This window comes from Bombus impatiens, unplaced genomic scaffold (genome assembly GCF_000188095.3).
Source record: "Bombus impatiens unplaced genomic scaffold, BIMP_2.2 scf_0517, whole genome shotgun sequence".
In the NCBI taxonomy this organism is placed as follows: domain Eukaryota; kingdom Metazoa; phylum Arthropoda; class Insecta; order Hymenoptera; family Apidae; genus Bombus; species Bombus impatiens.
In genome coordinates, this window is record NT_176936.1 from 1,456,166 (window position 1) to 1,469,872 (window position 13,707).

The following is a 13,707-nucleotide window of genomic DNA, read 5'->3' on the forward strand; positions in this document are numbered from 1 at the left end:
GTTTATTTTCAACACCCAACTTTTGGATTCGTGTGATCCAAATATGTGCACTTATATATAAATATATATATGTACATATATGCACATATAGATACTGTATTCACACTAACATCAATGTTTAATAATAATATCTCAAATGTATATAAATTTTACTTTGTACGCACTGCCTTAAAGTTAATACTTTGTCCAAAATTATTCATATTTTTTCCACTGATATTTACTATTTGTCTCATTTTATTAAACCTATATTTCCACCATATACGCTTTGCTACGTTTACATAAAATATTTACAGTATATACTATAGATGTCAAAATTAACCAAAAATTAAGACAGTTGAGTTGTGAATCGAGCGTTAAGATTATGCAATAGAGTCAATTACAAATTACTAATGTTTCGTGCTTATTATTAAACATACTTACAATTAGTGTATTGTATTGACAATACAATACTTTGGCATACGCGATGCACATGAGCCACGTGTCCATGACGTTATCTATGTATACTTTGGATGTATGCGCGAATCACTGAGTTATCTGCTGCGTCTCAAATATTTTAATATTATACGTTTTCTTCTTACTCTTAAAATTCCCTATTAATCGTGATGAGTCATTAAATTATTTAATTCTATCTATAATACATCAGTTTTGAAAGTAAACAAGCTGTGTATAACAAAAATTATGCATTTTATTTTTGTTAAGATATATACCATGTGAGATTTTAGTTTATGATTATCTTTCAACGTATACGTACTTAGTAGTACCTACGCGAATAGCAATGTTAACTGTGAAAACAAACTTCTATCGGTTTTTTAAAAAGTCATTAAATTTATATCACGATACTCAATATGTATGTAATATTAAGTATATATGAAGCAAAAGGAAGACAAAGTATTTTGTAACAGACACATTTGACGATGGGTATTTAGGAGAGATTTTCGAAAACTACGAAAACACTTGGACGAGATGACGAAAAAAGTCGTCGTTTGTTATAGAGAGGGATGTAAAATTAGAATATCGTACCATTTTATAGATATAGTTTATTGCTTTTAAAATACCTATTTATTTGGGTTAACATATAAACAACTAATTACATAAAATACAAATCATGCGATTTGGGCTTGTACTAATCTTTTTGACCATTGGACTTTTCATTGAGAATGTCTGTGGTCAAACTGAAAGATCACAGAAATCGGATTATTTTAAGACCTCTGAGGGAGAAGTATGTTGATTTTTTTGGTTCTTCTAATGTACATAATTAAAAAGTTTCCTCTATAAATTTAAGATGAACTTTTTGTAGTATAAACAAAAGAGGGATACGGAATTAATACCAGAGCAAGATGATCCTCTCTTAATATTTTCTACATTAGATGGTTCCTTGGTTGGTATAAAACAACGCTCTGGGAATGTGCTCTGGCGACAAAGCGATGGTATTGTTAATAGGTATAATTCATAGGATCTAGCTTTTACCAAACTAGTATAACCATTTTTAAGCATTTGTTGCAGAACCAATTGTCAAGGTACCAGTTGATCTTGGCAGGACTTCCATGTGAGTATATTAGAATTTATTTTGTGAAAGTATTGTTGTAGTCATAACTCAATTATTATTATTATTAAGTTTTGTGTTTGTTTCAGGCCTATGTTTTTACCAGATCCAAAGGATGGTTCTTTGTATATATTTGGGGCAGAAACTGAAGCTCTAAAAAAGCTGCCATTCACCATTCCACAACTTGTGACTAATAGTCCTTGTCGTAGCAGCGATGGAATATTATATACTGGTAGAAAGATTGATACTTGGTTTGGCATTGATCCTAGAACTGGTGAAAGGAAGCAACTACTAGGATTTGATGAAGTTAAAAATACTTGTCCTCTAGAAATGCAGAATGTTGTATTTATGGGACGTACAGAATATAATATCATGATGGTGGATAGCAAGCAAAAGAATCGAAAGTGGAATGTTACGTTTTATGATTACACCGCTACAAAAATGGAACCTGAAGGAATAGAAAATTATGGTTTGACCAATATATAACTTTCACATATTGCTTTGTTATATGATATATTACCATGAATGCAATAGCAATTTTATTTTATAGATCTGGTTCATTTTGCGACAAGTTCGACTGGACGGATTGTTACTGTAGATAGAAGATTAGGAATAATTCTGTGGGAGCTGGATGTACAGAGTCCAGTGATAGCAGTGTACATCGTAAGGGAAGATGGCTTGTTAACAGTTCCTTTTACTAGTGTTGCAGATCAAACTTTGAATCTTCTTCTAAAACGTTTTGCAAACAAACCGAGCGACATTCAATTATTGTTAGTAATTGATACTTTTATAAATTGCTTGATTCAAGTATTCATCGTTATTGTTTTATGTGAAATTAATTCACAATACCTGTTCTCTTTTCACAGTCCAACATTATATATTGGCCAACATAGACACGGACTGTATGCCTTACCATCTCTTGTAGATTCAACAACAGCCACAATATCGAGTAATATTGGTCAGTTGCTACTTGAAGGTCCATTATCAGTTCCACAATTAGCAAAAAACGACAATGGAAATGTTTCTCTGTCTAATTCATATTTTGACAATACTGACTTTATTGCTCAGACTGGATATCAGGCAGTCATAACACTAGGTAATGGTAATGATTAAAAATAATTGATTACTTTAATTAATACTATTATTATTTACTAACTGAATTTTGTGAACTTATTTGGAGAACAGGTCACTACGAAATACCAGCTGAATATAAATTGCAGGATCAACAACCACTTCAAATTACTGGTCGGTCCGATCCTGTCATCGAAACATTACCTTTGCAATATTTCAATTCCACAAAACAATCATTGTTCAGCTTACAAAATGATGATAAATTTAACAACAATGGAAATAATGGATCGTGGCGTGAGTTGATGCAGAATACTTATATAATGAGCAAGAATTGGCTCAGTCAGCAAGAAAATAAAGGATTAAAATTAACGTTAGTCGTATTGCTGGGATGTATACTAGCAATGTTCTGGTATTTTAACGCACAATTTAAGGAGTTTCAACAACTTTCTCAGGTATGTTTTTTCTTTGCATTGGTGTACATTTGTTTTTCATTATATTTAGTTTTCCTTTGCTATTAGTGTATTAGTTTTACCTATATCTCTAAAAAGCAGCTAGTTTACTTCATTGGAATTTCTAAACGATCGACAATTTTTTATCACAGGGTTCTCGGGAAAATAGTAGTACCAATGATTATTATGGAATGCGATTAAACACACTCGTAGTTCCTGAGGATATAGGTGAGGGAGTAGTCAAAGTTGGCAAGATAACTTTCGATACTGGACAAGTTTTAGGCAAGGGGTGCGAGGGAACTTTTGTATATAGGTAATATAGAAGAAAGATGGTATGCTTTCTTACTGTTTTAATTAAGCTATACAAAATATATGACATTGGAATTTTATACATATTTTCAGAGGTAGTTTCGATGGACGCTCTGTAGCTGTAAAGCGTTTGTTACCAGATTGCTTTACATTTGCCGACCGGGAAGTAACACTGCTCAGAGAATCGGATGCGCATGCAAATGTTGTGCGATACTTTTGCACTGAGCAAGATAGGATGTTCAGATATATTGCATTAGAATTAGCTGAAGCGACTTTGCAAGATTATGTGGCGGGGAAGTACGATAAACGAAAAATATCCGCGAAAAGCATTTTGCGACAGGCTACATCAGGATTAGCCCATCTCCATCTTCTTGACATAGGTAAGTTTTAGGTTTCCCTGTGATCGCTAAAACACTAAATATATCTATATCAGTATTGTCTTTTTAACAACTTTCTGTTTTTCCTTTTGAACAACAGTGCACAGAGACATCAAACCTCACAATGTATTATTATCAGTCCCAGGACCACGCGGAGAAGTAAGAGCTATGATATCGGATTTTGGTTTATGTAAGAAACTTCAATTGGGTCGCGTGTCCTTCTCGCGTAGATCAGGTGTAACAGGAACCGATGGTTGGATTGCACCAGAAATGTTAAATGGGAACAGAACTACTTGCGCCGTAGATATCTTTTCTCTTGGCTGTGTGTTTTATTATGTTCTTTCTGATGGAAAACATCCATTTGGAGATCCATTACGGCGGCAAGCTAATATTCTTTGTAAGAATATACATAGTACTTCGCTTATTTCCAACTTTTGTTTTTTTTATTGAGTGCGGATAAAACTGCATCTTTATTCTTTCTCTTTTCTTTTTCGATTTCTATTTCTGACAATGAGCAAATTCGATATATCATAGGCGGAGAAAGTGATTTAATGGCCCTTCATGATGGAATTTCCCAGAATGACAAAGAGTTGGCGTTAGTGCTTATAAAAGCAATGATCGCAAGTAATCCATCGGAAAGACCACCTGTAATGGCGGTCCATGATCATCCAATATTTTGGGAACCTGCTACAATTCTTGCATTTTTTCAGGTGCTCTATTTATATTATTTCATACCTTCTTGTATTTAGATTATTTTAGCTATTTCCTATTAACTATTATCAAGGATGAAATTCATCCTTTCCAATTCCTTTTAATTTGTGAATTAGGATGTGAGCGATCGAGTGGAAAAAGACCAGATCGACAGTCCGGCCTTAATTGCACTGGAATCTAATAGCATGCGAGTGTTACAAGGAGATTGGAGGTTAATTATTGACATAGAAGTTGCAACTGATCTACGAAAGTATAGAAGTTATCGTGGCGAAAGTGTTCGAGATTTACTAAGGGCATTACGAAACAAGGTTCGAATACAAACATAAATTGTAAAGATCGAGAGAGTGACGTTTGAATTTTATTTTTAGTTAATGATTCCAATGATTTGTTGTAGAAACATCACTATAGAGAATTGAGTCCGCAAGCCCAAGAAAGCCTTGGGTATATCCCCGACAAGTTTACCGATTATTGGCTCTCTAGATTTCCCACTTTACTTTCGCACGTATGGTGTGCTATGCAAGCTTTCCGCGAAGAGCCAACATTAAGGGGATATTACCACGCTGATTACATATTCGCAAATACTTGTGAAACAGAATCTTTACAGATACAAAATACGCGACCGACAGATTACATGATAACGTCAAGTCCCTGGAAAGTCCAAGATAATATAGATTGGAGTCCGAATAGAGCAAGATGTCGTGGTCAACGAAGAAAACACGAAAAGAAAAAACTAGAAATACCAGTTGCTTGGACCTTACCTTCGAATTAGAGAATCAATGAGTTGTGGTTTTATGTTATTTTATCAACATGATGTATATATGTACTTCATTAGCGAAGAGATGAACGTACCTTTTCAGAAATGCGCTCAAATAACGACACTGCAATTATCAGTAGATTTTTTAAAAAAGGTCAACTAACTCACTAAGCGGTACAAAAAATTGAAAATATTTGTAAATAATGCGATACTAGTAAAGAATATTTGTAAAAAAAGAGGAAAATAAAAAAGACAGAAAGAATTCATCGTGTTAAATATGGATCGTTTATTTTGAAAGTGGTGCAGTCCATTTTTTGGTTGTTTCGAGAAAATTAGAGGTTAGCATATTAGTCAGTTCAAAAATATAGATTAATTATATCAAGTCTGGAAATGTTTTTACTAATTTATCGATATGTAATTTGATTATATAAATTTCTTTTAGGCGAATTTAACTAAAATAATATTTATTTATAGGCTATCAATGGACTTACACCATTTTCATAATTAGTCAATTGTAAAAATCATTTAATTTCAATTGTGAAAAATTAAATATCACTTAAAATATATTTTGTATGAATCCTATTTTGTTTATAAATAATAACAAGAAATAAAATAGGAGTAATATTTTTTATTTTGGACGTTAATTATATTTATATATTGTTAAACTTAACATAAAATATTGATATTATTTATTTATGTTTTTTATGTGTAGTGTTTCGAAATATTCATGATGCACAGGAGGTATATAAGGTAATAACTGCTCCATATCCTTATATTTTTCGTATGTAATAGGTCTGGCATCGTTATACAAAGGCGTCAGGGCGGTTCTTTCAAATTTTAGCGGTCTTCCCTGATATGTAGGTGATAAATCTAATATCTTAAAGTCTGTGTCCTCCATCGATGTTTTATATAAAACAGTATACATACATACGTAAGAGTATACATATCCAATATATTTTCAGTCAGTTTATCTTTTCTCCGTTAGTATTTTTTTTTACTCGTTTTTGAATTGCGTTTTGTAGATTTTTTGTTGAAATGAAATTCTCTCGTTTCATTTCGTGTAAAATAAATCTTTTATTTTGTCTACATTGTTTTATAACATCATAATAATCCTGTGGTGCGTACAAAAAATTCTTTTTTCGTACTACCCCGCCACCTATGTCTATGGAAATTGGACTTACACCACTTTCATAATTAATCGCTATGCAATTTCTTTTATTGGCCAATTTTAAATTGAACGCATTTGCATTTGTAAGCATTGGCATTTTTTAAGATGTTAAATATTAACTAGTTATAAATAAAAAGTTTAAACTAAATTAATCACAAATTATGTGATATCTCATTTTTTTACCAAGATGGACTTACATCACTTTCAAAATAAACGGTCCATATATAGTATACCTAAATATGTACAAAATTTGTCAACTGTTTATGTAATATTTGCTCATTTGCTATAAAAAGAAAAACAGGACAAAATTTGTTTTCGATATAAAAAATATTACCTCAATGATATAAAAAAAACGGCTTTTGTTTACGTAAAGTGTTCAACTTTATTACTTATTGTTAGTTGTGGTTTATCATTGCTGTAGTAAATGTCTGATATGATAAAATATTACTAGTTTATTGGTATAGAAAGAAAGATTCTTGATTACATAAAACGTTCAATCTCATTTTTGAGTTACGTCGTATCATTGCTGTACTAAACGAGTGGTGTGTAATATGTGATAAAATATTATTACCTGCTATTACTACTTGCTTATACAAAACGGTAAATCTTAGTTTTAAGTTATGTCATATCATCGTTGCAGCAAATGAGGGATGCACGATTTGTGATAGAATTTTTCGAATCATAATTATGAATAGTAAATAATAACAATCAAAAAATACATTTATTTTTTCACGTCGCAATAAAGAGACAAATGTAGAAGTTTATGCCAATATTTGCCGTACATGTCATATGTTTTATACTCCTATTCATAATATATATGTTGTCATTCATATATGTATAAGTGTATACGCACACGTTTTATTTTAAACAATCATATATATATATATATATATCTATATGTATAGCTTTTCATCATCTTCTCATTTATTTTAGAAACAATATTTAACGATGTACACACTTACTTTAACACACGTAGTTACAAAATATTTTTCAGGTACACTGAATCTCGTTAGTCGCGAGAACACGTCAATGTAGCATAATAGCCAGATGTGTCTTTCATTCTCGCTCGTTAACGTGTGTTCGATGTAAATGTATCTACACAGTTGTTCGACTTATCATTCGTTTCGAACTTGGACTAGACAGAAGAAGAGAAAGGAAAGATATTAACTACCGAAAAATTTGAAATACTATTAAGGCTGTACAAAATTTCGTTCCCTCACCATATTTTCTCTTGTTCTTTTTCTGCTTATAATATCCCTTTGTTATACATTATATTCAATATTGCATAATCTGATAAAGCGTGATAAAAGAAAATATAATTAAGGAAGATATTTTGCTTAAGAAAAGAATGTTTTCATTCCTGAAACATTAATAAGAAATATCGGTTTATAGAAAGAAACGAACTATATTACACTTAGAGGTCTAATACATTCCATAAACGAGTAGACGGAATGACTTTTTTTAAATTAATAGAAAATCTAGCGAGTATAATAAGGTAGATAGTCATGAATATAAACGACACGGATACATGTTTTATGGTTTAAGTTTAACGAATCACTTATGTATACAATGCACAAAACTTATCTGCATGTATCTAATATGTATCTCATGCATATTCTATTCAAGCTGTAAAAATCGACGTGTGTTGATTTTTACGCGAATTACATTAAGTCGAAAATATTTTCAATCGCTCTTTAGTTTTACCAACTTCTCCTTTTTCGTTTGCAATTTTCATTCGTCTCTCTTCTCTTTCCCTTCTGACAAATTCAGGATCGTTCCAATACTGAACTTCTCCGTTTGCATACAGTACAAAAATCAGATTAGTCAAGACGAAAACAACAAAAACAATCCAAAATACGAGTCTCCATTGGGCAAGTGTCTGATTCGGAGTTAATTCACTAACGATATACGGTGTCAAAATACCGGTAAAAGCGCCTATTCCATTCACTAGAGCCATTAAGGTGCCAGAATAGTTTGGACTGAGATCTAGAGCATTCACCTTCATTCCTGGATAAAATGTACCTAGAGTAGGAAAAAGAAAGAAATAGAGTTTATAATCAAATGGGAATAGAAATTTCCAAATTAAGTCGAAAGAAAGAAATTGAAGAGCTCACAACAAAAACGACCATTTTCCATGTTTATCTTTTTCTAAAAAAGCGGACTCTAACATTTTAAATTCCTGTTTGATACATTTGAATTTTTATTAACGAAATATTCATCATATTACAGTATTATATGATTGAACCTCTCGAGAACCAAACTGATTAATTTCATCTGTCAGTATCTAATCTCTTAATTTCATTACATAAACACACGATTAATATTTAATTCTCAAGAAACAAATTTTGAAAGATAACATGAATAATAATAAGTTTTGAGGTAAATTTAAAAAGCAGTATTTATAAAATCACCACTTTTCCGTACTTTTCAATTTATAAAGTTGATCAATGTGGTTTCTGAACGGCTCAATTATTCTACGCATATCTCTAGTTAATTTTAGATTAATTAGATTAATCGTGAACAAATTATATTTTTAAGCCCGATTTCCGTAATATCGATTGCACAATATTGAGAGTTTCAGTTCTGGTTACTAGAATGTGTTATCATTTAAAAAATTAAAAATGTTGGTAAGAGCCGTTTTTCTTGTTATCCAACGTATTGTATATATGTATACATACCCATTAATGTCGTACCAACGGTAAACATAATAACAACAGTTGTTCTGTCACATTCGGCATAAGATGCACCTATGATGAATGCTCCTGGTCCGAGCGAGGCAATGGTAGTACCCAATTTACGTACATTAGTACGTGACATTAGGCCTTTCGTGATCATCCAGTCGGCTAAACAAGATGTCACTACACTACAAATCCACATAGTTAAATAGGGTAATGCGGAGAGTAATCCATTGTCTTTGATCGAATACTTGAGTACGCTGCTCATATATTTCGGAAGGTCATTGACCAAGGTGAAAAAGCCCCAATCATGACCAACTTGTGCCGCTATTAGTGCCCAAAGCGGTACAGATTTAAGAAGGTGTCTCCATGGAACCGAAGGTGGCTTTTTATGCGTATGCGCGTGCATCCTTTCTTGTAGAAAATTTCGTTCTCTTTCGGATATAAATGGATGCGTGTCTGGATTATTGAAGCACGTTACCAGCCATATCAAAAACCAAAGAATTCCGACACTACCGAATACGTAAAACACAGCCGGCCATCCTATCGCCGAGTAATGAATAATGAGACCGGACAAAGAGTTGGCAAATACCGTGCCGAGTTGAGCACCGGCGAATACCAACGAACCGATCATGGACCTTTCTTCAGGTGGTGTCCATTGGGCCAGCATTGCGTTTAACGCCGGGAATGTTGTCCCTTCGCAGAGGCCCATTAACACGCGTACGACGATTAGACCTATTGCTTCTCCATATTCTACGACGAGCGGTGTAATTAGCGTGAAAACGCCGGTCGCCAATATACCCAAACCGAGGGAATATTTCCCACCGAATTTTTCAGACAACATCCCTCCAGGTAGATGTGTTATCACATAGCCCACGTAAAACGACGACAAGATAATACCCTGAACGAGGAAGATTAAAAACGTGTATTACAAGTGCATATAGAAATACATATGTACTATAAGATACAATTCGTAATTATTAGAATATTTTTTCTTTCGATATCGTAAGTATATATCATTCATATATATATATATATACATACACATATACACTGCCTGCCGTAAGTATTAGAAATCTAAAGTATTTGTTTAATTTATTGGAAAACTCCAGAATATCTTAATTTACTTAATATTTTACGTTATAAGGCACATCTGATACAAATGAAATAACAGATTTAAAATAACATAATTTAGACGCGCATACCACAATGATCGTTTCAAAAAAACACCTTGCTAATAAGCTTAGAGTACTGGAACCTCTAGCAAAAGTGAGAATAACATGTGCATTGTTTTTACCAAAAAAGTAATAGTAGAAGTAGTACCTTGGCAGTTGAATGCGATTAAAAAAAAGTAATATAATTAGAAACTAAAAGCAGTGAAAAGCATTCAATTTGTATTAAATATCAACAGGTGTCTGCCTACTTATACGTATGACAGGCAGTGTACATATGCACGTATGCGCGTGTGTGTTTTTACCTGCATCGTCTCACTCCACTCATACCGTTTTGCGTACGATTGCGTGCCATTGTTACCCCCTTTCCCACTCTCATTCCTGACCGGGCAAGTATTGTCATAGAAGTGTGTCGTATTCTCATGCATCGGAATTACCATCTCAGTAATCGTAATCGACAAGCAGACTCTCATCGCGTAAGCGTTAAAGAGCGCCAAAAAACCCATTATTGCGAATATCCATCGTTGCGGTATTCTTCCACCTGTGTGCATGTAAACATATCTCTTATTGGTAATAGCGTCGATAAATAAACTCACGCTGTCATGTCGCAAAGAAGAAAGCCCGAGGTTAACAGCGCGGAAGGAATGACGATTAGCAGCGGAGCCTTTCCCCTATTGGCAGCTGTCTAACGAACCGTACAAACTTATCTAGGTAAAGGTCAGATTCCTTGCACGTATCACTGACTTCGGCATAGCGCATAATTTCGATTTCGAGTTGTGCTTATTGAAAAGGTAAACGGCAAACGTTGAACCAACAAGGAGTACAAGAGAGGAATGGAAGAAGAGGAAAGAGCGAGCGAGAGAGAGAGAGAAATTCGAAAACGAACAATCCTTGAAACAAAAGGTCATACTCCGATATTTAGCGATTCCGGTAACGATAATTCGTGATCTGTTTTTAATTATGTAATTATGATCTGAAGGGACTAAAGTTACGGACGACATGTTTTACAAATAGAGGAATTGAAATTCCATTCGCGGTCATCTGTTATTAGCATATCATGTATCAAAATGTAAATGTCGAGAAAGAAAAAAAGAAGTGAAACATAACCAGGAAATAATAGGCGGTTAAATTCTATCAATGGTCAGATTAGAACTCTGACCAAAAGATTAATAAAAAGCTGGGCGACAAGATGATGATAAAGAATATTTGTATATTGCAGCAATATATCGAGACCCACGAGAAGAGTGCTACTTGTGTAGTTACGTAGACGTTATCTATATCGTTTTCCTTACTTATAATGTTCTGTCTAACATTTTTTCATTTTCCAAGATGTGTTGAAATATCTGAAGTCCCCATATTTTTTTTACTTTCTAAATAAAGTTATATTATACAGACTGTAACGAAATAATGACTAAATATTTTAAAAAGAGAAACAAAAACGGTGCAAAGAAAATAATATATAACACTACAGTTCCCTTCAATTTCGAAATGGTAAATAGAACATTTTAAATTAAAGAGAATAGTATGAATATCTATATCTATATACGTATACAATAAATTGTATTCTGTGTCACAATATCAGGATGTTAGACGAATTTTTCCTTATTTTCTGGTTATTCAAGCATCATTGACATCTTTATATCGTAAATTTTTCTATTTGTAGGTTTCAGTTTTGCATCAAGTAACTATATGTATTGAATCAAAAGGAAAAATCACATTTTTTTTAGATGATAATGAATTATGCGCAATTGACAAAAATAGAAAAAAAGATAAAATTGAAAGGATATATATGCGATACGTGTCTCCTAAATCATTAATGATCACTCATTATTGATCCATGATACAATCAAACGATCGCATAAGTTTTTGTCACTCGGGTTTTTGTTTAAATATCACCAGACGCAGCATCAACGAGTTTATCTTATCTGACACGATATAAGGAAAATCCAAACATAAGAGGCCAAAAACTACCAATAATGATCATATCGGCAGACAGAATCGCTGATTCGCCGTAAAGATAACGAGAAAGCGATTGTCGGCATATTTCGTAGATACAAATGATCTTAATTGCTATAATTCTGTCTTATATGTGGAATTAGTTATTTTCCTTACTTCGGTCAACCTTCTCCAGCTGCCGTTCTACATAAAACCAGTCAATGTTATATAAAATCTCCCTTTAATCGGAACACGGTATTTTTCGTATTTTTCACCTTTATTTTTACGTCACGTTCAAAAACTTTATTCATGAATTTTTTTAGTTCTTTTCCGCTCTTCACTTTACACGTTGTTACTTTGCTTCGTTCTTCTTTTGAAGGCAAAGCAATCGTTTTTTTTAAATGCTTTTTTGTACCATGCGCAAAAGAATTCAAAGAATTCTCGATAAAAATTCAAATACATCACCTAGTTACAGATTACCTAAGATAACGATAGACTATTATTACTGATTTCATCACACATCTAATACTACAGATCACGGAACTTCCCATAATGTTTCTCTAAATAACGTTGACATTTTTCTGCGTAAAAAATTATTTGATTAAGCAATAACTACCATAAATGTAAGAAATCTGCATCGATAGGTATGTAATGATAGGTAACTCTACATCGCTTATGTACATTTCGTTGATCGTTAATTGTCAAGCTACAAAGCTAAGGAAGAAATTTATTACCACGATACCATGAAATATTAATATTACTTTTTTTTCAACAAATCATTTACGTAACTTTTATCGCATATGTAATTGATTTACCCACATAAGATTATTCTCCTTCTATCTCATTCTTAATCTATCTCAATTCTTATTCTATCTCACGAAACGAATAATTATCGAATAGATGAAGCAAAATCCACTAATATCCAGTTCGAGATACAAATTGTGGAAATTTATTACGGGAAATAATAATAATGAATTTTTGTACCATTTAAATAACAATGTGGTACTCGGTGCGTGTAATTTTTTCTACAAAAACTTGATCGTCTTACTTGCAACGAGAGATCGGATTTGTAGAAAATTAAATAATATCATATTTACAAAATGCAGGTGGTACTTACAACATATTTTGCAGGTGGACAGCATCGTGCGAACGAAAATATATTTTGTGACGATTGATTATGATTGGAATGAGAAACACATAAAAAATTACACGCTTGAAAATCGAACATAAATTGTATGAACGATTCGAAGGCAAATAAAATACATACGATCGCGTTCTTATTCTAGTCTATATACTCGGCGCAGCGAAAGGATAAATCTAGCCAACGAAAATCACGAAAGTTTATGAACAGAGACGGTAAGAGGTATATATGCGTACCCCGACTACATGTTACGATTGACTGAATCGATGCTCTCTGTGCGAATTCATTTTATACTCGTACACGTGCTCCTCACTAAACGCAAAAAGGGAAAGGAAACGTGGATAAGACGCTAAGCGTATTAGTAAAAGTTGACAAGAAGGTATGTCTAATGTTGGGGAGGGG

At 33.0% G+C, this 13,707-nt stretch overlaps 2 protein-coding genes and 1 long non-coding RNA gene across 6 annotated transcripts in view; 2 read left to right on the forward strand and 1 right to left on the reverse strand.

Moving 5' to 3' along the window:
• The first annotated feature begins 593 nt into the window (after window positions 1-593).
• Window positions 594-5,476, forward strand: LOC100747935 (serine/threonine-protein kinase/endoribonuclease IRE1). 2 transcript variants are annotated; one of them, XM_003491154.4, is made up of 13 exons: window positions 594-1,219; window positions 1,298-1,427; window positions 1,504-1,546; window positions 1,633-2,012; window positions 2,094-2,313; window positions 2,410-2,639; window positions 2,729-3,066; window positions 3,216-3,376; window positions 3,466-3,752; window positions 3,850-4,146; window positions 4,284-4,459; window positions 4,577-4,768; window positions 4,855-5,476. In XM_003491154.4, the coding sequence occupies exons 1-13, from the start codon at window positions 1,106-1,108 to the stop codon at window positions 5,227-5,229; spliced, it is 2,943 nt and encodes a 980-aa protein (XP_003491202.1). In that variant the 5' UTR covers window positions 594-1,105; the 3' UTR covers window positions 5,230-5,476. The 2 variants fall into 2 exon arrangements, with proteins under 2 accessions (XP_003491202.1, XP_024224835.1); XM_024369067.2 differs by having other exon boundaries at window positions 1,082-1,219; window positions 1,298-1,440.
• Window positions 5,477-6,816: 1,340 nt separating this feature from the next.
• The window catches only part of LOC100748055 (putative inorganic phosphate cotransporter), an 8,792-nt gene continuing 1,901 nt past the window's right edge, over window positions 6,817-13,707 (reverse strand). For 2 of the 3 annotated variants that reach the window (XM_024369068.2, XM_012388083.3), the window contains exons 2-4: window positions 10,535-10,770; window positions 9,061-9,958; window positions 6,817-8,404 (exon numbers count right to left, since the gene is read on the reverse strand). In XM_024369068.2, the coding sequence (XP_024224836.1) occupies window positions 8,049-8,404; window positions 9,061-9,958; window positions 10,535-10,735 (1,455 nt within the window). In that variant the 5' untranslated portion in view covers window positions 10,736-10,770 and the 3' untranslated portion in view covers window positions 6,817-8,048. Of the gene's footprint in view, window positions 8,405-9,060; window positions 9,959-10,534; window positions 10,771-13,281; window positions 13,689-13,707 lie in introns of those variants that run through there. The other variant, XM_003491155.4, reaches the window with a different exon arrangement.
• LOC117151895 overlaps window positions 13,591-13,707 on the forward strand; it is a 1,291-nt gene continuing 1,174 nt past the window's right edge. The window contains exon 1 of the long non-coding RNA XR_004462053.1: window positions 13,591-13,684. This is a non-coding gene — a long non-coding RNA (uncharacterized LOC117151895). The remainder of the gene's footprint in view (window positions 13,685-13,707) is intronic.